The following is a 23,781-nucleotide window of genomic DNA, read 5'->3' on the forward strand; positions in this document are numbered from 1 at the left end:
GCTCCTTAGAATCAAGAGTGGTGAAACTTCGTGTCACATACTTTGGACATGTTGTTCCGAAGTGCCAGTTCCTGGGCAAGATTTGGGAAATGTGGAGGGTCAGAGAAAAAGAGGATAACCCTCAACAAGGTAGATTGACCAAGTGCCTTTAACAATGGACTGGAGCATTTCCAAAGGTTGTGAGGACAGTGTGGAACAAGGCAAGATTCAGATTCGTTGTTCCTAAAATCACTGAGGCCTAGTTAATTCGATAGTGCAAAATCACTGAGGCCTACTTAATTTGATAGTGCCTACCCCACAACAAAACAAGTTACTGGTAAATATTCACAAAATGCCCTTATTGTATAGTGCCCAACGTGTGGGATGGTTGCAATGCACCCTTAGCTCATCAAAAGATAAGGTCTCTAAAATCTGTTGAAGAGTCCCTCAACACTAGGTTACATTGGGCAGGAGGCGGGATCCTGGCTGGGTGGGGCGGGTCCAAAGTCAGGGTAGGCGTGGCCAGGACGGGGGCGTGTCAGGATAGGCGTGGCTGCAGCGCGCGGGGCGGGGCTGGCTCCGTTGGGGTGGGGCGCGCGGCTGCGCCTGGCGGCGATGGCGGCGGACGGGGACTGGCAGGATTTCTATGAGTTCCAGGAGCCGGCCCGGAGCGTCCAGGACCAGGACAGCTGTCACGCGAGTCCCGATGCCGGGGCAGAGGCGGGCGGGGGAGGCGACAACTTCCCGTCGCTGGCTTGCAGCTTGGAGGAGAAGCTCAGCCTGTGTTTCCGCCCGTCGGGCGCGGGCGCCGAGCCCCCGCGGGCGGCGGTGCGGCCCATCACAGAGCACAGCCTCTTGCAGGGGGACGAGTGAGTGCGGGCGGGCGGGCGGGGGCGCGGGGCGGGCGGAGCTCCCTGCCTGCGTGGCTCCGCGGGCCCCTGTCCACAGCCCTGTCGGGACCCCACAGGCTCCTCCCTGCACCCTTCTTCCGCCTCTGTTGACCCGGAGTCACCGCCCCCTCCCTGCTCTCGGGTCCCCTCCCTCAGCGATTTTGGCCTCTGCAGCCACAGCGATTGAAATAATGCCTGCATCCCGCCTCCTGAGCTCCCTCAAAAGAGATCTTAACCTCCTCAGGCACGTGTATAGCCAGCCATTCATTTAGTCCAGTAGCGTTTATTACGCTCTTGCAAAGTGCCAGCGGCCTTGCCTTGCGCCTGGAATACCAAGATGACTGGCTCTTACGCCGCTGAGGCAGGACACAGCCTAGGAGGAGATATTGATTTGTAAACAGATATTCCAGTGGTGTGAGAAGTGGCTATAAGTGCAAAATATAGAAGATTTAAAAGGTGTGTTTGAGAGTCTGGGAAGTCTTTGGAAAGAGATGTGAAGAGTACTCTGATGGATGGCAGGTGAAGGTCTAGCGTTCTAGGCTGTGGATATCTTACGTGCAGTAATAAGGTGTGGAGCAGCATTTCTGCCACAGGTCCCTGTAAGGGAAGCTCTGGCGGCATAGAACCTAGGGAGTTGAGCCACTACCCAAGCCTGTGCCTCCACAGTTCGAGCCTACCACCGACTCCTCGTCTCTAGTACAGTTTACAACACCCGCTCCCCAAAACCCACTGGAGGGCCAACGATGAGTCGGTTCAGACTCCATAGCAGTGCAATGAGCAGAGTGCCCACGCTGGATGCCAGCTATCCCAGAAACAAAAAGCGAAGAATCTCCGTGTGATGGGGAGACCTAGTCATGAACAATGAACAGATCTAGCCAAATGCAAAGCCTAGACATTCCCAGTGACTTATGAGAATTAAGCAGTACTGGTATCATAGTGGAAATGTATGGGTTGGCAGTTTGAATTTGTCAACCGCACTAGCTGAGAGTAGATAAACAGCTAGGAAACTCAGTGGAGGGTTACTATGAGTGACTCTGGAAGAGTGGTTTACTCTTTTTGGGTTTTTTTGTTTTTTTTTTTTTTTTCTTTTTAATGAATTTTAGGAAGAGTAGTGAGCAGAATTACTGGAATGACCTTTCTAGCCATCTTGGGCCACATTTATATGTGGTTCAGTGGAAATTAGAATCACAGAGCAGTGGTTTACCTAAGATGGTCAGAGGTGAGAGGAAGAAGCTGAGCATATTGTATATGTGTGTGGGAGAGGAGTTACTGTAAAGGCAAAATTAGTGGAGGACTGGAAACATAAATAGGGATGGCCTTCGGAGCGCTGGTGGAGAGGTTAAAGTTTAGGGAAGACATTCTGCCTTTAAGAGTTGGGGATCCATGGCTCAGAAATATGCTTCCAGCCTGATGGCCTCACTTTTCTTCCAAACAGGGGGTGAGGTAGTGAATGTGAGATGGTTGAGAATTGGAGGCCATAGACAGTGTTAAACTTAGGTCCAGCTGTGTGTGAAAACCATATCCATATCTATTTGTTTTAAAATTTTAAATTAAATTTTAGGGCCATTTTAAGTTTATAGAAAGATAATACAGAAATATGCAGTATATTATTGCTAAGCTCACAGCCAGATTAGTGAAGTCGATTCAACATAACACTGCCCCTTAGGGTAGAGTAGAGCTGCCCCACAGAGCTTTCAAGCTTCACTGCAGAAGTTGACCTCATCTACAGGATGGCTAGTGGATTAGAACTGAAGACATTTAGGTTACCAGCCAGATGTTTTAGTCACTCAGCCACCAGGGCTCCTTTGAGTGTTGTGAAATAGATTTCAGCTCATACCAATCCCATGTAACGAAGTAAGAAACAGTGTCCTTCTCTTATAGGATCATTGGGTATGTACTTGAACCTTCAACCTTTGGGTGAGCAGCCAAGTGCTTGACCACTGCACCACGAGGGATCCTTATAGAGAAAGTGCAGAGATCATATATACCTCAACCCCCATGTGTACTGTGTCTTCTGTTTCTAACATCTTGGCATTCGCATGGTGAACTAATGTTGGTTCATTATTATTAACTAGCTGAGTCAGTGTTGTTTTGTGGTAGAAATCTCCCATGTCAGAGATTCAGATTTGATTCCCAGCCAGTGCATCCATTGTCTGAAAAGGCTTGCGTGTTGCTGTGACGTGGACCAGATGTCAGTGGTGCTTCCAGACCAAGACACACTTTCATTGCACCACCATGGTTCTTTATACAGAAAGTCCCGAGTTCACTCTATACTGCAGCCCCCATGTAACCCAGTATGGAGATGGTACAGGACGAGGCAGCATTTCATTCAGTTGACTGTAGGATCTACTCTTCATTCTTCATATTGTGCAACCCTGTGGGCTTTGACAGCTGCATGCTGTCACCATTACCGTGTCATGCAGAATAGTTTCCTGCCCTAAAAAATGCCCAGGGCTCCACCTCTCTATCTCCTCTCCCCTCCCCTTGAATCCTTGGCATTTGCTGATTTTTATTATCTTACAGTTTTGCTGAACTTAGATCTTTTTTTATTGATACTTTTTCACAGTGTTGGTCTAGGCAGAGAGAAGGAAAAATTCACGATTGGATTTTATACAACACGCATGTAGCCACTAGCAAAGATGACAGTTGTGAAATATAGTCTCAGAGAGAAAAAAGCTTTATATATATGTATATTTATATATTATAAACCACTGAAACTCAGGACATTTTTGAATGTTGAAATTATAATTATGTATCAAGAGTTACATACTCAAAACAAATCAGGAGATGTATATATAGACAAAGGTTTCAGGTTTTACCTCACAGTACTATCTGGAAAAGATTCTAAGCCTTTGTTAGATCTTAGGTTGATGTAGAACTTAAAACATTTTGTTGTGTTGGATAATGGCTTTTAGTAGAAGTGTCTGTGGGAATGCATGTTTCTTGATAGTTAAGAAATCTGTTTGTGTTTCACCACAAACAGTGCTGGTCACCACTTGGAAAGCGCCCATTCCTGCTCCTTCACTGGAGTTGTGAGTTCTTTACCTCAGATAGTGCCTTGCTCTAGGGCACTTGAAGGAGCCCTGGTAAGTCTGTGACTAAGCACTCCAGTGCTAACTGGAAAGTGTCCTGTTGGAACCCTCCTGGGGGCTCTGTAGGAGAAAGAGTTGGTGGCTGCTTCCTTAAAGATTAGTAAAGGAAATCCTGTGTGAGAGTTCTCCTCTGTCACATGGGGTCACTGGGAATGGAAACCTATCAACAGGGCACTGTATTTAACTATTCTCAGTTTCGGTTTTAATTTCGTTACTTATGGTGTGTATTTATCTACCTAGATTTCACTTTAGAAAAAAGTTATGTACAGAATTCAGTGTTGTTGGAATTTGATCTTTCTAGCGCTGTTGTTTATGACCGGTTGTTACTGGAGAATTCTGGAAGTCTTTCACTTGGCCCTCTGTCTCGTCAGTTGCACCTGGTTTGTTCTTGGTGGGAAGAGAGGACTGTTCATTGCCCTTAATTTTCTAGAAGGTCAAATTCTCCCACAATCCTTTCATGGAGATGAAATATCTCACTCCACCTGTCCTTTATTAGAGTGTCATTTGAAAAGGAATAAGCTAGCAGACAAACCAAATCAAACCCAACCCAGAAACTTTGGACAGTCTTCAGTTTCATCCTGCTGACTTTCCTGTCCAGAGTTAGATACAGTCACTTCTTCAGTATTTCATAGTCATTTTGCCAAGAAAGTGTGGGCCAGAAACCCAGAGAGCAATCTGGAGGCCTTGCCTCTCATTCTGGAATGTGGTGTTAGAGGACATCTGATGCCAAAACACTAGAAATGTACTGTGTGTATGGGGATTTGCTGGGTAAAGGAGCCAGATTTCTAGCGTTCACATTTTAGCGAGGCTGAGTGTGCATTCCAAAGCTGACAACCTTTGGGATTTTATGATTTGTGGTCCTGTTGCTTCTTCTCTTTAGCACTAAATCCCTATTCATTAAGTCAAGTATGTTGCCTCTCTATTTTTAAATCTTGCTTGCTTATTTTTATGCACCTGTGTTGTTTATTATATCTGTATCCCAGTGGCTTGCATATTTGGGCAAAAACCCCACCCAGTTACTGAATTGTTTATTCCCAGTTCTTGCTGGTGTTTGTTGCTGTCAACTTGATTCTGCCTCACGATGACCCCATTTGTGTAGAGGACAACTGTGTACCCCAAGGTTTTCAGGCTGTAATGTTTCAGGAGATTGCCAGGCCTGTATTCGGAGGTGCTGCTGGGTGGGTTTGAACTGCTGACTTTTTAATTAGTTGTCCAACTTAACCGTTTGCACTATCCAGGGGCTGTTAACAGTTTCATTATTTAATACTCATTCCCATCATCAGAACTGATTCAGAGCTGACCCTCCATGCCTGTAAATCATTCTGGGTGAGATTGCCCATCTCTTCTCCCATGAAGCCGCTGGTGGGTTTGAACTGCCAGGAAAATGTGGCCGTGAACTTCAGTGGACCATGTCACCAGGGCTCCCTGTACACAGTTAGAATCCCCATTATTATTTTCAGATCTTTTTTCCTCCCTATGACATGTATTTGTATACCACCAGCCACTAAATAGCTTCTTTGTATTGCATTTAACTTTTATTTGCTCATTTGAATTTGTCCCAGTTTTATCTCCAAACTATATTTTTAAAATACAACTTCAGCTTTTGTTGTTCTATTACTTTGGTTCTGAAGCCTGCCACATTTTTCTGCCTCAAAGTGGAGGGTGAGTTCACAGTGGCTGTACTTTGGTTAGTAGCTAAGTTGTTAACCACTGCACTTCCACGGTTGTTTCCACAGGGAGATTGCCAGGCCTGTCATTTAGTCATGACATTGGAGTTTGCCGATGTTACCTGAGGGATCTCTGGGTGGGTAAGAAGTTGGACAGACAACTCAAAGGAGGGCAGCTCAAGTCCACAAGCTGCTCCTCAGGAGAAAGATGGGCTGTTTACTCCTGTGCTATTTACTGCATCCAGAAACCCACAGGCGGGCCAGCTCTGAGTTTGTTCTGATGCCCTGTCATTGAGTGGTTTAAGACTTTAAAGCATTTCATTTGTGTGAAGACTTAGAACAGAACTGGAAGGCATCACTGCTATTTTTGTCAGTCTTCTCATTTTATAGAAGCTGCCCAGTGCCTAAAGAGGTTAAGGAACTTGTCCCAAAATTCTTAGTTTGAAAAAGAATGGACACAAGAATCTTGAATCTCAGTCACATATCCTTCTCATTTTACTTTGTTGCCTTCCCAAAATGGTGTTTGCCAAGAAGGGAGGTGAACTGCAGTGAGTATTGCCGAGACTGTAACATTGTAAACTCTACTTCTCCTTTCAGTTTCATTTTTCTTAGTTGTTAGCTGATTATATTTTGAATTTTATTTCCACTCACACTGAGCTTCAACAGAGGTATACCATCTTTGGTTAGAGATTATTGACTTTTATGAAATAGTCTGTGTGGAAACAACCGTGGAAGTGCAGTGGTTAACAACTTAGCTACTAACCAAAGTACAGCCACTGTGAACTCACCCTCCACTTTGAGGGAGAAAAATGTGGCAGTCTCTCTCTGTAAAGAGTGTTGTTGTTATGTGCCGTAGAGTTGGAACCAACTTAGAGCTGACCCTTCAGCAGGCTTTTTAGAGATTATAAATCGCATGGCAGGAGATTGTCTTTCTCCCACAGAGCAGTTGGTGGATTCAAACTGCTTGCCTTTGGGTTAGCAGTGCAATACCTTTACCACTGTTGTTGTGTTGGAATGAACCCATAGCTGACCCTCCAACAGGATTTCAGAGACAGTAAATTGTGTAGGAGGAGATCCTTCTCTTGCAGACCAACTGGTAGATTCAAACAGCATGCCTTTGGGATTGCAGTACATCTTCTTACCTCTAGGGCTCTGGAGCTCCCACCTAACTACTGGGAGTTCCCTCTGTAAGGGTTACAGCCTTGGTCACCTCACAGGGCAGTTCTACCCTGTAGGCTGGTAGGATTGTTGTGCTGTAGAATCAACCTTATGGCAGTGAGGTTTTAATTTGTTTTCTGTGTTTAGAATTCATAGAAGGAAAATAAATATACAATGTGGGAACTACTTGTCTGGCCCTGAAAACACAACATTACTCTCTGTACCTCAGCTTCCTTAGCTATAACGCAGCAATAATAAGGAACATGGATTGCCCAAAAAACAGACCAGTTGGTGTTGGAAGAAGTGGAGCCAAGTTTCTCCTTTGAGGCAGGGCTAGTGAAAATTCATCTCACACACTTTAAGCATGTTGTCAGGAAGGGCCGATCTTTGGAAGAAGACAGTATTTTTGGAAAAGTGAAGGGCAAGGTGCAGATCTGTTATTCACGGTAAGATAGCTGTGCATTGGAGCTAATTTGGCACCTAAGAGCTTTTGAAGATTAAATGAGTTGATATGTATAGATTGCTTAGAAGAGTGCCTGGCACATACCACAGTTGCAGTGTTAGCTGTTAGTAGTAGCAAGAGTAGTTTGTTAACGTCTAGAAACTAGGAGCCTAGTGATGTTGGGAGGTTTATCTCCCACTTTCCTCAAGACTTCTTGTTAGCTCAGGTATAGGATTTTCATTTGGCCTTGTTTGCGCTCTACTTTGTTGGTGGCTTTCTGGGAAAGCATGTGCTGCTTTTCTTTGTTGAAGTTGATGCTCTTTCTTCTTCTGCTCTACTGTCAGCTGTGTCAGTTCATGATGACCCGTTGTGTGATGAGAAGACCTGTGCCTCACAGGACTTCCAGTGGCCAGTTTTCACAAGTGTGTCACCAGGTCTTCCTCCTGAGGAGCCTCTGGTGGATTAAACTCAGCAACCTTGTAGTTAGCAGCCAGACATGTTCTTTTTACTATCTAAGCTCTTCTCTTCCACTGTAAAGGTACAAGAAAAGGCATAGAGAAGGTTAACTTCCATTGATGTGTGATTTTTTTTCTTTGAAGGATTTGGAATGCACTGACGGATAATTATGGAAACGTGATGCCCGTGGACTGGAAGTCCTCACATACCAGGACCTTGCACCTGCTTACTCTGAACCTGTCAGAGAAGGAGGTAGGTCAGGAAGTGGACTAACAGCTTGTGAATAACGGAGTCTGATCATGGAACTCAAATACTAGCATTTCTGTCACACACCAAGTCATTGACTTACCTCATTATTTCTAAGCTGATGGAATTTGGAGTGGCCCTGTATCACTAGCACGTTCCTCCACTTCTTCCCCAGTGCTCTCCCTGGGACATGTTTCTCTAAGTTTCTGTCACCTGTGTGTGACCAGCAATGACCAGTCTTCTTCTCCAGCCTAAATAAAGCCTTTTTAAAAATTGTTTTACTTGTTTATACTTTTAATTTATGATAAGTGTCCTACTTTATTTACCCTGGAAGTATTCACTTATTCCAGCAACTATGGTCTGAGAACACTCAGTGATTATCTCAGGCTTTTGTTTCAGTATATTGAGCGTGTTAGAATAGAGTTAACTTTTGGATTAATTTAATGACCCACTGGGGATGACATGCGATCAGGAAATCATGTTCTTCTGAATAATAATGTTAGTGCCATTGAGTCTAGTACAACTCATAGAGTCCTTATGAACAACAGATTGGAACCCTGTTCCTATCCTGTGCCAACCCCATCATCTCTGACAACCTTGACCCCTTTGCAGCAGTCGCAGTGTCAATAATGGGGAGCCTTCAAAAGACATCTCTGTTTTTGGCTTTTGAAGGGATACCAGCTTCTCCTGCTTGAGGCTGCTTGTTATGTCTTTAAATGGTAACGTGTAGATACCTTGAATGAGAAAGGTGCATAAAAGAATTAGGTCATTTGGGTTAGGAGAGGAGAAAAGGGAAGAGATTCACTTTAAATGGAAAATCACAGCATTACGACTGTTTAGACACAGTTAGATTATGTAATTTTCAGGGCCTGTTTAAGTTCCTGATCAAACAGCCATGCTAACTTATGCCACATCTTTCTCTGTGTGGTCTGTGTGTTACTACGTGTCGTTTTATGATATTGTGAGCACTTGCAGTAGGGCTGTCAGCTTATATAGTTTGAGTGATAAAAATGAGTTTTTAAAATATGTGACCCAGGAAAGCCTACTTGTTATTTTCTAGTAAAAGCTGGAATTTTTACTATATTTTCAAAGGTTCTAGTGCATACAGAGTTGGTGCTGTATGTTTGTTTTAGTCACCCTGTAAAGCTTTTTCGCCTTGGCATCCATGGAGCGGCAAAGTTTCTTACATTCTCCCTTCTGCTTATTTAGATTCCTGCTAACGTTTTTTGGGGGGGCTTGGTTCGAGTTTCCCTTCTCGGAAGCTTCCTGTTTTTACCTCTGTTGATCTCATGGAATTACACAATTTTTGAATTGGAGAGGACTTTAAAGGACATTTAATCCCACCTCTTGAGGGCATCACCGTCTCTGACAGATGGTCATTTCACCATGGCCTGAGTCCCCGCAGAGAAGGAGAAGGTGCTCCTTTCCGTGGGAGTCAGCTGTGCATGTGAGGGGGGGAAAACTCTTCAAAGACTTGTCACTTGTGTCTCACAGAATTTAACCCACTTGTCACCTGGCTGCTGGTCCCAGTGCTTCCATGGCACGTTGTCCCTGTCTCTGTCTCAGTTACCGCCACCTTTTTTGGCTGTGTGTTTCTGAGATGTATGGTCCCTAGGTTGTGACTTCCTCGTAGGTGTCCTCATATTATTAATTTTTTTATTAACGATTACAGTGCTAAGGGAACAAACAGTTATGTCCTGGAGAGGGTGAAACCAGGCTGCTCCTTAGAGGCAAGGATTCTGAAGCTCTGTCTGACATACTTTGGATGTGTTGCAAGGAGGGACCAGTCCTTGGACAGGGACATTATGTTTGGGAGGGTAGAGGGACAGTGTGGGAGAGCAAGATCCTCGATGAGATGGATTGATTCAGTGACTGGGGTAATGGAGATAGGTGTATCAGAGACATTAAGTTTGGTTCAGGATAGAGCAGGTCTTAGGACTGTTTTACATAGGGTGCACAGTAGAGTGAGTGGTCCCGTTAGGCTTCCTCGGCTGTGGTCTTTAGGTGAACACATCACAGGTCTTTTCCCCACTGGGTAGGCTCGAACTGTGAGCTTTTTGATTAGCAACTGAGCACTTAACTGTAGCATCACCAGGGCTCCAAGGGCAGTAGTTGGTAATGACTTAATAATACTAATTGTGAAAGCCTTGTTGGAGAAGACTCAACAGGCTGAAATGATTCTTTATCCTGACATACATAACTCTTCAGGTAATAAATGGAACTGAAATAAGAACTTTCTACACAAAAAATGAAGCTGCCTTCAGTCCACTTGCCTTGGGTTAGTTCCTAACTACCTACCTAGTGAACCTCTACTAGGTTTCCTTGTGTCTTAATGGGGGCAGACTGCCTCACCTTTCTCATCATCTACTTGGTCTGGTGGATTTGAACTACTGAACTTTTTTGCATATTAGCAGCCTAGCACGTAATGTACTTTCCCACATAATAAGTACCTAAAGAATAGATGGACAATACGGACTGTGTGGGAAGCAGTCCTAACATTTTATTTAATATTCTAGAATTAATTCCTTCCCCTGGGGAATTTCCTAAACTATGCAAAATTTACCTTTAAAATTTTTTTTCAGGTTATTCTAGTTACAAAAGGTGTATTGTTATTGTTGTTATAGATTGCCGTCAAGTTGAGCACAACTCGTAGCGACCCTATGAACAAAAGGCCTGAAGCCTTTCTATAACTATTGACATTTATCAAAGTTTATAGAGTTTCCAGAGGCATGTTGTTTAGTAAGTGGATGCCACTCCTACTTCCAAACCTGTCTTAAACAGGGAGCTCCACCAAACACTGTCCACCGTGGGTAACCATATCACATTTGACACCCCAGTGGCACAAGGTTGAGTATCACAGCAACCCCAGGGTACCTCAGTATAGCTTATTGACAGAAAAGTGCTGTTCAACTTAGAAGAATGTTCCTCCAAAATATAATGACAACTGACTTTAAATACAGAGGCCCTCCCTGGGGTCTTGTTGACTCTAAACAAGAAGGTTAAATAAATAATAAAATAAAAAAAGCCAAACAAAACCAATATATAGTATGTTGTTGTTGTTATATGCTGTTGAGTGGCCTATGATGTATAGTGACCCTATATACAGCAGCTCTGAAGGAATTTTCTCTACAGATGGAGAATTACTAGGATGAGAAAAAACATTCAGGCAGACTTCAGTCTGCTAGATTCAGTTTTCTATTTTTCTTCAGTTGGAATGTAGCATGGCACACTTCTATCTTGATGCATCTGTTCTAGATTATGGCAGTTGGCACGTTCCAAATTCTTACATCGGCATATTTCCTCCATTGGATGCCTCTTCCATTCCCTGCAGGGAAGCAGCACCAGCAGCTTTGTGTCTGACCTTGGCACATGAATGGGTGATGGGCACGCTTAGCATTTACAGAGCACATTTATGCTGAATGGGTGAGTGAATAATGAAACTCAGGGCAGCCAAGGTTTGTTTTCAGAGCCTGGACGTGATTCCATCCCTTAGCATATGTCCTCACTGCGGAGCATGGGCTTGGCTTTCTCTCTGGAAAAAGATCTGGGATCATTATTTTTGTTGTCATGGAATTTATTCTGATGGCTTATTGGTATCACTCGTGTGTTTTGGTGGTTGCCAGAGACCAATTCCAAACCCAGTGGCATTCTTGCTGATGCCCATGTGTGTGAGTGCTTTTTAGTCATTTTGGCTTAGGACCATCTTTATGTATCATCTTTTCCCTTCCTACTGAATATTTCCACAAGGACAGGGACCTGGCCTTATGCATCTCTCTGGCCTTATGCATCTCTCTAGCTTCAAAAGTAGAAACAAGAAGATAATAGCATCTTTCTTAGGATCAATTATAAAACTTTTGTTAGTTGATCAGAAGATGTGAAATAACACAAAACTATAGCACCCCAGCTGTGTAAAAGAATGAGTTTATGGTCAATAAAGGTACTTCAAGACTCTTCACATCATTTAGCTATTCTTATGTCCATATTGTAATACTTTTGTCTGCTTCACAATCTTGAGGTCAAATATCCTTGCTCTTCAAGAGTCTAATCTTTTGACTTTTCTCTTTGTTGTTGTTGTTAGAGACCATTGCATTGACTACGACTCAGGGAACAACAGATCTGGACCAGAGCTTAAAACATAAACTGGAGCGATAGGACTTCAGTGAAAAAGCAGCCTGGTGCTCTGTTTGCTGTCTGTCTTCTTGTTTACTGTGTCATCTATTTTCTACTAGTAGATGATGTGCTGATGTAGTTTAATTTGCTTTTATTTTTTAGTTTTAGACATTATCCATTTACTTTCTACCAAAGAGGTTAGAGGTTTAGGTCCTCATTCCACCTCCAAGACCATACTCTTTATAAAATTTTTCCCTTACCCCTTTTCCCAGTATAGTTCTTTTTTTAAAAATTTTATTAATTTTAATGAACATTTACAGAGATTTTGGATTTCCATTCATTCATTGTTGAACTATTTTCTCTACCCCCCAGTTCGTTCCTTTTTGTTTTTCCTGTTGAAAGTCTGTTTTAATTGTCCCATTGCCACAGTGCTTGTCGAAGCCAGTTCTGATTAATCTCCTTTGTCAGTGTGTCCTTTTCTCCTTCCTGAGACTTCACCCTGATTCATAAGGAAAAGGGGACGGCATATTCCCTTAGCTACTTCCTGCTGAAAGGGACAATGTAGGTTTCAGGGTGAAGATCTTCTCTCACTACTCTAAAGGGCCCCTTTGGCAATAGGAAACACGTAGACTATTGTGGAGATTGATTTTGGAATTTAGATGCACTCTTATCAATTGTGCTTAGCCGTACATGTTCATATCCTTGAAGATGTATTGTGGAAGTGTTGCAGCCTAGAAGACAAATTTAACTAACAAGTTAAAAGTACATGAGTCAAAAATTAAAAGCAATAATATTCCAAGTAGAGGTTCTAACAGTGGCACAAATCAAGTTATAGAGGGAAGGTAGTTCTTAAAATAAAAGGCTTATTGACTAACACTTTGTCTATTATAGTATAAAGGTTAGGAACCACAAGATGTAGAGGCTCATTTGGTTACTCTGTATTGTTTTGACTATTCAAATGTGCACAGCTGACTTATTTTTAGTAGTATTGTCCTTAAAATTTCTTTGCATGTACTTTTTTTCTCCTTCCTAAGAAGCCGGAGTGGCATCCACTTCTGAAATAGCTTGCCTCCGTAAACTCTATGAACTTGGAGAAACAATGAAAGTTATACAAATGTTCAGGTCTTTCATTCATAGGGTCTCTGTGAGTCGTCTATGACTCGATAGCACTTTGCCACAAACAACAAGGTGGTAATTAATTTCCCTCCCCCTACCTTGATGGTTTATTTAGTTACTTTATCAGTCCTCCTCTGGGTTCATCCTCTCCTGCGCTGTCTCTCCACCCTTCTGATCATGATGTCCTTCTCCAAGGACCAGTCCCTCTTGGTCACATAACCAAAGTATGTGAGATGGAGCTTCAGAATCCTAGCTGACCGGTTTGTTTTCTTGGTTGGTGGTCCATAATATGTTCAAGACTCTACTCTAGCACCACAACTTGAAGATGTAGTAGGTAGTGTGTCTTTTTCCTCCTAATGTTAATAAACAAATTCTGCAGTGGGGCTTTGAGAAAGGGTACATGGGAGCTCTTTGCAAACTTAGGGATCTGAAAATGCCTTTTGTGTAAATGCCTACTTAATTGTTAGTTTAGCTAGATTTCATCAGGTTGTAGAGATTATTATGTTCATTGTTTTCTAGCTTCTCTTGTTGAGGATTCAAATGACATTTTGTGTGCCCTGATCCTTTTAATCTGGTAATTATTTCTTCCCCCACTCTGAAAGTTCTTAGGTTCTTTTCTTCACACACTAGTATGTGGTATTCTGAAATTACATGATGATATGTTGAAACCCATGCTAGGCCTCTCCTAGGCAGATGGGGCAGTAAGAAATAGAATGAGGAAGTGTTAGCACATTGTGTAGCCTGCAGTAGTGTAGTCAGTTGACCCTGGAGTGCCCGGGCCTTTGTGTCAGCCTGATGTTGTGATTGGCAGCATGTGAGCACAATGTTTTCTTTGCACATGTTACCTGCATGTTTCTAATTCTTGATGCTGTTAATGAAACGTTGGATGTTCCTGTCTGAGTGACTCGGAAGTCAACAAGGACTTGAGTCAGTTGTGTACTCAAGAGTGTACGTGTGTATAACTCAATGTAGTCAAACATAGCTCATTGCTGTCTGGTCGGAACCGACTAACCGCGGGCCTTCCAGTAGCTTTTCAAAAGCTATAAATCACATAGCAGCACATTGTTCATCTTTCTTTTCCTGAACATCTGGATTCAAACTGCCCACCTTTAGCTTAGCCGTGCAATGCTATAGAAACTAGGCCAATAAATCAATCTCAATCTCTCTCTGTGTGTGTGTGTGTGTGTGAAACAAGGTTGGAAAGAGGGGTGAAATGGGAGATATTAAGGACTTGGGGCTCTGGAGGGAAGTGCTCTCTCATTCAAAATACATGGGTTGTTCCCTAGATTTAATATGATTGAAGTAAATGTTTAACTACGGTCATAATATGAAATATTAGATAGTGAGATAGTTGATAAATGAGGAGTAGGGGCTCTGTGTGTGTATTTAATCTTTTCACTTAACATTTTCTTGTTGTTTTTCATCCCTTTTTTTCTATACTCTGGATGATTTCCTTACCTGTGAATTCTAAAACTTCCAAAACCAGATTATTATTTCTGTTGTCGTATTTTTAATTTCCAAATCCTCTTTGTTAGTCATCAAATCTTAGTTTTTAGTAGTGTCAGGGGTTTGTTTTTTCCTCCTGATTGATTTTTTCTCCCTTGAATGTTTTTGAGTGAAAGTTTTGAGGTGAATGTTATTAGAACCCCTTGAAATTTGGGGGCACATGGTCAGGAGAGATCGGTCCTTGGGGAAGAACATCATACTTGGAAAGGTGGAGGGACAGCGCAGGAGAGGGAGATCCTGGATAAGATGGATTGATATAGTGACTGGGGTAATGCAGGTTGTTGTGTTGGAGTTAGTGAGATTGGACAGGGAAGGGTTCAGAGTCACTGTGTATCACAGGTGACTCAATGGCACATAACAACAACAACAACATACAATGACAGGTTTGGAAGCAGTAGTGGCATCCACTTCCTAAATAACATGCCTCTGGAAATTCTATGAACTTTGATAAATGTTGATCGTTGTAGAGGGGCTTCAGACCTTTTGTTCATAGGGTCAAGTCCTACTTGACTTGAAGGCAATTAAAAACAATGACATACTATTTATATGTATATACATATATATACATTTATATATGCATATACACTCTCTCTCTCTGTTTCTCTCTCTCTCTCTCTCTCTCTCACACACACACACACACACGCGCGCGCACACGCTATCTAAGTTCATTTTTTATGTTGATTTCTGTGTTTCATGCTGAAGAGTTTTCTCAGACATCCAGAGAGGCTTGGCTTTCTATTTGCATGTTTGCTTGATACACTCAGAAGATGGTGGAAGGTTTGAATATGTATAGGGCTGTGATGAATGTTGGTGTTCCATGCGCCTGTTTCCGTAGCTACTTTTACATCTCTTGGGTATTTACTTCGGAGTCAAACTTCTGGGTCCTGTGACGGTTCCGATTTTTAATTTTTTGAGGAACTCTACCACTTTGTTTCCCCCAAAGTCTGTACTGTTTTGCAGTCCTACTTAAAATAAGGATAAGGATTCCATTTCTTTTTTAATATTCATAATTTTATCCTGGCCCTCTTAATAGGAGTGAGTTGGTATGCTACTGTGATTTTGATTTGCATTTCTCTGATCGTTAAAGACACTGAGAATATTTTAATGTGTTTGTTGGTTAATAAGGAATTTATGCTCATTTTCTTTTGTGTGGATAATTTTGTTTGAAAGGATAAATACAAGACTGGTTCATATAAAGGGGAGGTTAAAAATCTCCCAAGTGTCCAACTTTTCTGAACTTCTGTACCACTCCATCATCTCTAACACCAACTAGTCCTCCTTCCACAACCCTCTTTTATCTGTCAGGGAGATAGGGAGATAGATGGCTCACACAGTTGTAGAGGTTGGCAGGTCCCAGTTCTGTGGTTTAGGCTTGTTCGCCAGTTGACTGCAGGTGGTGGTGGCTGGCATAGGCTGATGGGAATGGTCCCAGCAACGGGGTTGGGTTAGATGTAATATCTGGAGTGAAAAAGATTGAACCTTCCAAGAAAGAAGCTTGTATAGAAAGAAGCTCAGGGCTGTAGGCCGCTCTCTCAAGATGGCCTTCTGGTATGGTGAGGATTCTAGATCTCTTTGACCCTAATCATTAACACAACAAATAGCTCACTCCAGAATGAGTCCCTGAGAACAGAAAGGTTAGGTTTTATAATACATTGCAAAATGAAAGCCTGTGCCTGGAAGGATGGTGCAACTTAATCCACTTCACTACACCTTTACCCCTTTGTTTTGGCAACTCAGCTTGCTTTTTTTTTTTTTAAACAAAAAAAAATAATATTCATTTTAATGAAAGTTTACAGAGACTTTGGATTTCCATTCATTCATTGTTGCACTTTTCTCCCTGCCCACCTCTCCCCCTCCAGTAGGCTCTTCTTTTTGAAAAGTAAAAGAAAAATTCTTTCATTGGTATACAATCCCTTCCCTCATGTCCACTCCACTGTGCAGCCTTCATTCTGGACTCTTGTCATGACCATAATACCCAGTCATATGTTGCTTTTAAACAGTTCTCTCCCTCGTCTGTTTCAATGCAATATACATAATTTATGCAATCTTTCTCAGTCTCACCCCAACCCTGATGTCAATCCCATTCTACAACAGAGGCACTATGCGGTATTTGTCCTTTTGTTACTGAAATATTTCACTCATCAGCTTGCTTTTTATTGACTTCGCGTGGCAGGCTTGGCATTTGTTAGGTGCAGTCCAGTTGACTACCACTCATCATGACCCTGTGAACAGCCCTGGCCTGTGTGAACCTTGCCCTGTCCTGTGCCATCCTCATCATGTCTCCTGTCCTTAAGCCCATTGTTAGAGTCACTGTGTCAGGCCATCTTATTGAGGGTCTTCCTCTTTCACTGACTCTCTACTTTCTCAAGCATGATAAGTCCCTTTCCAAGAACTGGCCCCTCTCCTAATATACCCACAATATGGGAGATAAAGTCTCATCTCCCATCCCCTAAGGACTAAGGAGCACTCTGGTTGTTCTTTCTCCAAGACAAATTTGTTTGTCCTTTTGGCAATCCATGGATTATGCAGTATTCTTCTCCAGCATCACAACTCTCAATAAATCTCTCTCTCTCTCTCTGTGTGTGTGTGTGATGTCATCCATATTCATTGCCCAAATTTCAGATGCATAGTATGTAATAAAAAAGATTTTTGTCTTCTTGATGTTGAGATGTCATCCATATTGCAGGCTGTAGTCTTTGATTTTTTGCTACAAGCTTTTCTTGTCCTTCTCACTTTTTGCCAGCAGGGTTGTGTCATCTGCATGACACAGATTGTTGATGTTCTTCTTCCAGTTTTAATGCCACATTATTCTTCATAAAGTCCAGCCTCTTAAATGATTTCCCCTGAATACAGGTTGCATAGGTATGGAGATTCTTGATTTTAAACCAAGCAATGTTCCCTTTTTTTGATCAGACAACGGCTTCTTGGTCTAGTTAGAAGTTTCACCTACAGCACTGGCTAGAGCAGTTACCATAAATTCATCTGCTTTCTGGTCTCTAACACATTGCTTACATCGTTCTTCTGCCAGTATCAGTTCTCTTTTTCTTCTTGTCCTAGATTGTTTACACCTTTTAAAATTATCTTATTAATAGATTTTTTAGGAAAAACCAAAGATCAACTCCTATCTTCAAAACCCATGTTAACCAGAAGTAGGTCCTCGTTCTGTGTGCTTATCGGGCCCCTATTCTCAGCATATTTCTTTCCTGTTAAAATCATAACCCATCACTTCATCTATTCAGTGCTGTTATCCCTGACTCTCTAGCCCATTAATTATTCTTCTGTCACACCTGCCCAGCAATGCTCCAGCCCTGGATCCTTCAGGATATCTGCCTTCTCTTTTCCAAAACACAGGATGCTGGGCACTTCTGGAGAAAATCACACAGCTCTGTAGATGAACACCACTGTGAATTCATGGTAGGCATTCTTAGCTTGGCGTATTATGCTGCATTTCCTCGGCTATCTCTGCACAGTGCATATTTCAGTCCTTCTCTGTTTTCTTAAAATGTTCTGCCCCGTCACCTTCCTATTTTTCTCAGGGGACAGTCTCCCTTCCTTCACTGAAAAATAGAAGCCATTAGGTTATCTCACTTACACCCAACTCCGTCTCTTCCCTCCCTGTCCATCTTGCTTCATTTTGTTATATAGGAAGAGTTCGTTTTATCACGGAGCCCCTCATTGTCTGCTCCAGCTTTCCTCTTCATTGTCAGTCACGTAAGGCTGAGGCATCTCTCCACGGCAACCCTTCTCGAAAGTTGTTCCCTTCTGTTAAATCTTAGACCTGCTCCATGTCACTGTTATCATTTTATTAGAACTGATTTACGCATCGCCATTATTTTGAAAGTTCTTACTTGCTTTATCCTTAACATTTAAAATATATTGACTAGTTTCTTTTCTAAAACTGTCTGTCAGAAGAGAACACCCATCTTTGTTGTCTCTCCCCTCCCCCTTCTCTTAGGTTTTTCTGAATTTCTGCTGTCGGCTTTGCAACACAGCCCATCCTCTATTCCCCTTCTGCCACATTTCTCCCACTCTGTATGACAGTAGAAGTTCCACGAATGCTTCATATTTTCCTCTTACTTTTAGCTTTTCTTCTCAGATAGCAACTGTTGGTACTGTACTTTCTACTAGCAGCTGCTCCCTTCCTCCAACTGTTTCCTACTCATCTAACTGAAATTTTTTAAAAATTGGTTTTCATACAATGGTTCATACATGTTGTAATTTATACAACCTTCTATGTATCTTGTGTTTTATATAACTGGCCAGTATTGATCACTGTCTTTTTTTTCACTCACGTACATTGTGTTTTAGACATTCGTTCATATACCTTGTTCTTTATAATGAATTACCCCTCCCTTCTTTTTCTGCCTCCCTTCCTCTTCTGAACAGTTAAACATCTCTTATTCCCATTTGCTAATTGCAGTAGTGAAATTGTCCTTTCATCAGTTGTTCCCAGGTTTATCCTCCCTTTTCCTGATCCTTTATGGTGTTCATTGTGTGTACATTCCGTTTCTGGTCCCCTGATTTATCCTACACAGCTCGTTACCCTCCTGTTTTCATAGTACAGGGTTTTGCAGTCTTTATCCTTTTGTGACTGAGTTATTTCCATCAGCGCAATGTTCTGCAGCCTCGCCCATGCTGCATAGTATCTTATGATTTGGTTGTTTCTTAGTGCTGCATCCACTCTACTGTCCGGATTTGCTACAGTTTTCTCAGTCCATTCATTTGTCAATTGTTGTTTGGGTGTTTCCATTTTCTTGCAATTGTGAACAATGGTGCTGTGAACATGGGTGGACATATTTCTTGTTTGTGCCTCAGTTCTGATTTCCTTGGGGTATACTTCTAGTAGTGGAATGGATGGTTCATACAGGATTTTACCTGACATTCTTTTTATATTTTTGGATTGGAAAATCTGCAGTTTAGGTAAGAAACCACACTCCTACTATTTTTCATTCCCCTCCCCCCCTTATATTTTACTTAAGGATTTGAAAGTAGGAACCTACACTTATATGCACTCAAGTAGGATAACAGCTCTTTAGAAATTCCTGTTCTTTAAAGAATTGTTTGTGGTTTTGTTTGTTTTTTAAAAAAATTCTTCTTTCCTCTTTTGCTTGTCTTTTCCTTCTGATTTCTGTTGTCTAGCTTTGAATATACAACTCTGAAATTCTGAAGTTTATCTTTTTTTTGTTGTTACTAGATACTCTTGAGTTATTGCTGAATCCTACTACTGTTTTTTCATTGCCACTGAATTGGAATCATCTCATAGCTGAACTTCCCCATTGGATTACCAAGGTTGTAAATAGCAAAGGAGATGAACCATTTTTCTGGAGCTGCTGGTGGATTTGAATTGCCTGAGAGATGCCCCCTTTGGGTTAGCAGCACAACTTCGTGTGTCCTAGGCCACCAGAGCTCCCTTTCTGACTCTTAGTGGTCCAGTATGACCCAGGACACTGACTCATAGAGTGTTCTTGGATGTAATCTTTAGGTGAGCACTTTGCCAAGCTGTGGCCTTTGGTAAAGAGCCACTGCTCATCAGTGGCAATGTGGTAGAGAGGGAGGCAGTGGGATGCAGGCTAATCCTTACTCTCTCAGGGGGCCTCCCAGTAGTTTGTGATCCCACTAGAAACCAGAAGGAAAGGGAATCCTAAGATACAGCCCTTAAAGTCATCATCTTGAGGCCCAGAGCAGGTTGCTCATGGAGGTGGGACAAACAGAAAATCCCCAGCACAGTTAGACTTCAGGATGTATGGACGTTGGCATTAAGTACTGTCAAGTTGGGTACGACTTAAAGCGATCCTGCGCACAGTAGCTCTGAACCCTGCTCGGTCCTGAGCCAATCTCACTCTCTCTGACACACCACCCTCATTTTCCCAGTTATTGTGTCAGATACATCTCATACAGAGTGTTCCTTTCCTGTACGCTCCCTCCACCCTTCTAAGCATGATATCCTTCTCCAAAGACTGATCCCGCCTGGCTGCATGTCCAATTTGAGACAAAGTCTCAAAATCCTTACCCCCAAGCAGCAGCTTGGTTAACTGTCACCAGATCAGTTCCCAACTCATGGTGACTTCGTGTACAATGGAATGAAACGTGGCTTGGTCCTGCCAGTCAGTTACTGGTTGAAAAGTTGGGATCTGTAGGTTTGCATTGGCTACTTATCTGAAGTCGATTACCAGGACTAAGTTCCTCAGTTGTCGTAGTCTGAATGCTCTGCTGAGCTCTGTTCAGGAACACTTCCATCTCCACTGACGGGCCTGGTACCAGGCTATGCATGAGATTAGTTGGTTGGAAACTAAACGAGGCTCTCCTACATGCTGAACCACCAGTGGGTGCCTCATGTTTGGAACATAGAGGATTCTTACTTAGAAGCAGAGCTGCTCAGCTAGAGGGATTAAGTGAGACCTCCTGGACAGTTTTCTTTGCTAGGGAATTGATTACTTATTTTCTTTCTCTGGATATCAGAAATTAGTTTGCAAGTAATCAACCTTACTCTCCTCCCCCTCCTTTGGAATTTTAACATAAGCAATGCTACTATGAGCTTGTAAACTAAATAGCATTTATTTGTTTTCTAAACTTACCTTCCACCCTTCCAAATGTGCTACAATTTCCTCTAATTACAACCTTCAAATGAACACTATTTCTTTTTTCCTGATTCTCAGTTGACTTTTGTAGCACTTTATTTTTGTTAGATGCAGTTGAGTCAAGTACAACTCATAGTGACACTGTGAACTGTGGCTATGAACCCTGTCATATTGTGCGCCGTCCTCACACTTCTGACACACAAGAGCCCATTGTGGCAGTCACTGTGTCAGCCCACTTGGTTGAAGGTCTTCCTCTCCTTCGCCCACTCGCTACACTTCCAATCATCATACTCCTCTCCAAGGAGTAACACTACCTAGCAAAATGCCAAAAGTATGTGAGGTGAATCCTTATCATCCTTGCCTCTCTAAAGAGCACTGCAGTTGCACCCTCTCAAGACATATTTATTTGACTGTCCATAGGATATTTAGTGTCTCTTCTCCAACACCACAACTCAAAGGCATCAATTCTTCTATCACCCTTATTTATTGTCCAACTCTCAGATGCATAGCACGTGATCGGAAAGACTATGGCCTGAATCAGATGCACCTTAGTCCTCAAACTGATATCATTACTCCAGTAATTTGGAGAAGTCTCTAACTTCAGACTTGCCCAGTGTATACATCTGATTTCCTGACTGCTGGTACCAAGGGTGCTTGTTAATTGTGGATCCAAGTAAGATGAAGTTGTTGGTAGTTTCAATTTCCTCTCCATTCATCATGATATTGCCTGTTGGTCCAGTGTTAAGAATCTTTGTTTTCTTGACATTGAATTGGAACCCATATTAAAGGCTGTGTTCCTTGATCTTCTGCAATAAGTACAATTCCTCCTCACTTTCAGCAAGCAAGGTTATATAATCTGTGTAACACAGGATATTGATGAGTCTCCCTCCAATCCTAATGCCACATTCCTCTTCATAGAGTCCAGCTTTTTGAACATTTTGCTCAGTGTACAGATTTAATAAGTATGGAGAGAAGATAGAACCCTGGTGTACTTCCTTCTTAATTTTAAACCAAGCAGTTTTTCTCTGCTATGTTGGCACAACAGCCTCCTGGTCCAGGTATAGGTTCCACATGAGCACAATCTGGGATTCCCATTCTTCTCAATGTCAGCCACAACTTGTCCTGATCCACACAGACACCCTTGCATAGTCAGTAAAGCTCAAGTAGACATTCTTCTGGTATTCTCTACTTCTAACCAGGATCCATCTGACATCAGCAATGATATCCCTGGTGCCATGGCCTCTTTTAAATCCTGCCTGAACTTCTGGCAGTTCCCTATCTATATACTGTTCGAGCCATTTTGAAATGGTCTTTAGCAGTATTTCGCTTGTTATGTTGTATTAATGATATTATTGTTCAATAGTTTCCACATTCAGTTGGATCACTTTTCTTTTAAATGGGAACAAATATGGATCTCTTCCAATTCGTTGGCCGGTCCGCTATCTTCCAGATTTCCTGGCATAGACTATGAGCATATCCAAGGCTGCATTTAATTGAAACAAGTCACTAAGCATCCCTTCGATTCCTGGGGCCTTATTTTTTTTGCCAGTACTTTCAACGCGGCTTTCACTTCCTCCTTCATTACCATTGGCTCCTGCTTATATATTTCCGGAAATTTTTCAGTGTTAGTCAGTTCATTTTGGTACAGTGATTCTGCGTATTCCTTCCATTTTCTTTTGATGCTTTCTGGGTCTTTCAGTATATTGCTCATTGCATCTTTCAGTATTGTGACTTGAGGTTTAAATTTGTTTTTAGTTCTCTCAGCTTGAGAAATGCAGAGCAAGTGCTTCCCTTTTTATTCTCCAATTCCTGTTCTTTGCATAGTACATTATAATACTTTGCTTTGTCTTCTAGAGCTGCCCTTTGAAATCTTCTATTCAGCTCTTTTAACTTAGAATGTTTTCCCTTTGTTTTGGCTTCTCAGTGCTCTAGGGCAATTTTCAGAGTCTCTTCTGATTTCCGTATCAGGGTTTTTTTTTTCTTTCTCTCCTGTGTCTTCGTAATGACCTTTTGCTCTCTCCATGAATGGTATCTGTGATATTAACCCACCACTCATCTGGTCTCTGGTCTTTGATGATTCGTGTTCAATGCTTCAAACCTATACGTATGATGATCTTGAAATTCACATGGACTAGATTTAAGGTCTTATCTTGGTTCTTGGACCTTTTTTTTTTTAACAGGAAAGACTTCTTTTCATTTTTAAAAAAACAGCGTTTTCATGTGCAAGGAGATATGACCTGAGCTGTGAATGTAGACTCACTCTCATTGATGGAGAGACTTAAAACGAGTCGACCTTGAAAGTCTGAGGTTCTTGTGGACTTTAAAAAATTTTTTTCAACCTCAGTTTTAACTGTTGTGCATAGGGTTTTCAGAGGCCCTATGCACAACAGAACACACGCAGATTAACAAAAAGGGCAACCTAGGTAGAACTGTCAAGTATGGAAACACAAAGGAGGAGGAACAGTTGTAAGCAGACCCTAGTGATTGGTACATGGAATGTGAGAGCCATGAATGAAGGAAAATTAGAAATTGTTAAGAAAG

At 42.1% G+C, this 23,781-nt stretch overlaps 1 protein-coding gene across 1 annotated transcript in view; it reads left to right on the top strand.

Moving 5' to 3' along the window:
* Nucleotides 1-594: 594 nt before the first annotated feature.
* FEZ2 (fasciculation and elongation protein zeta 2 (zygin II)) overlaps nt 595-23,781 on the top strand; it is a 70,487-nt gene continuing 47,300 nt past the window's right edge. Inside the window, exons 1-2 of the mRNA XM_006882395.1 lie at nt 595-848; nt 7,828-7,936. Of these exons, the coding sequence (XP_006882457.1) occupies nt 595-848; nt 7,828-7,936 (363 nt within the window). The remainder of the gene's footprint in view (nt 849-7,827; nt 7,937-23,781) is intronic.

This window comes from Elephantulus edwardii, unplaced genomic scaffold (genome assembly GCF_000299155.1).
Source record: "Elephantulus edwardii isolate Elephantulus edwardi_28Jun2011 unplaced genomic scaffold, EleEdw1.0 scaffold00019, whole genome shotgun sequence".
Lineage (NCBI taxonomy): Eukaryota > Metazoa > Chordata > Mammalia > Macroscelidea > Macroscelididae > Elephantulus > Elephantulus edwardii.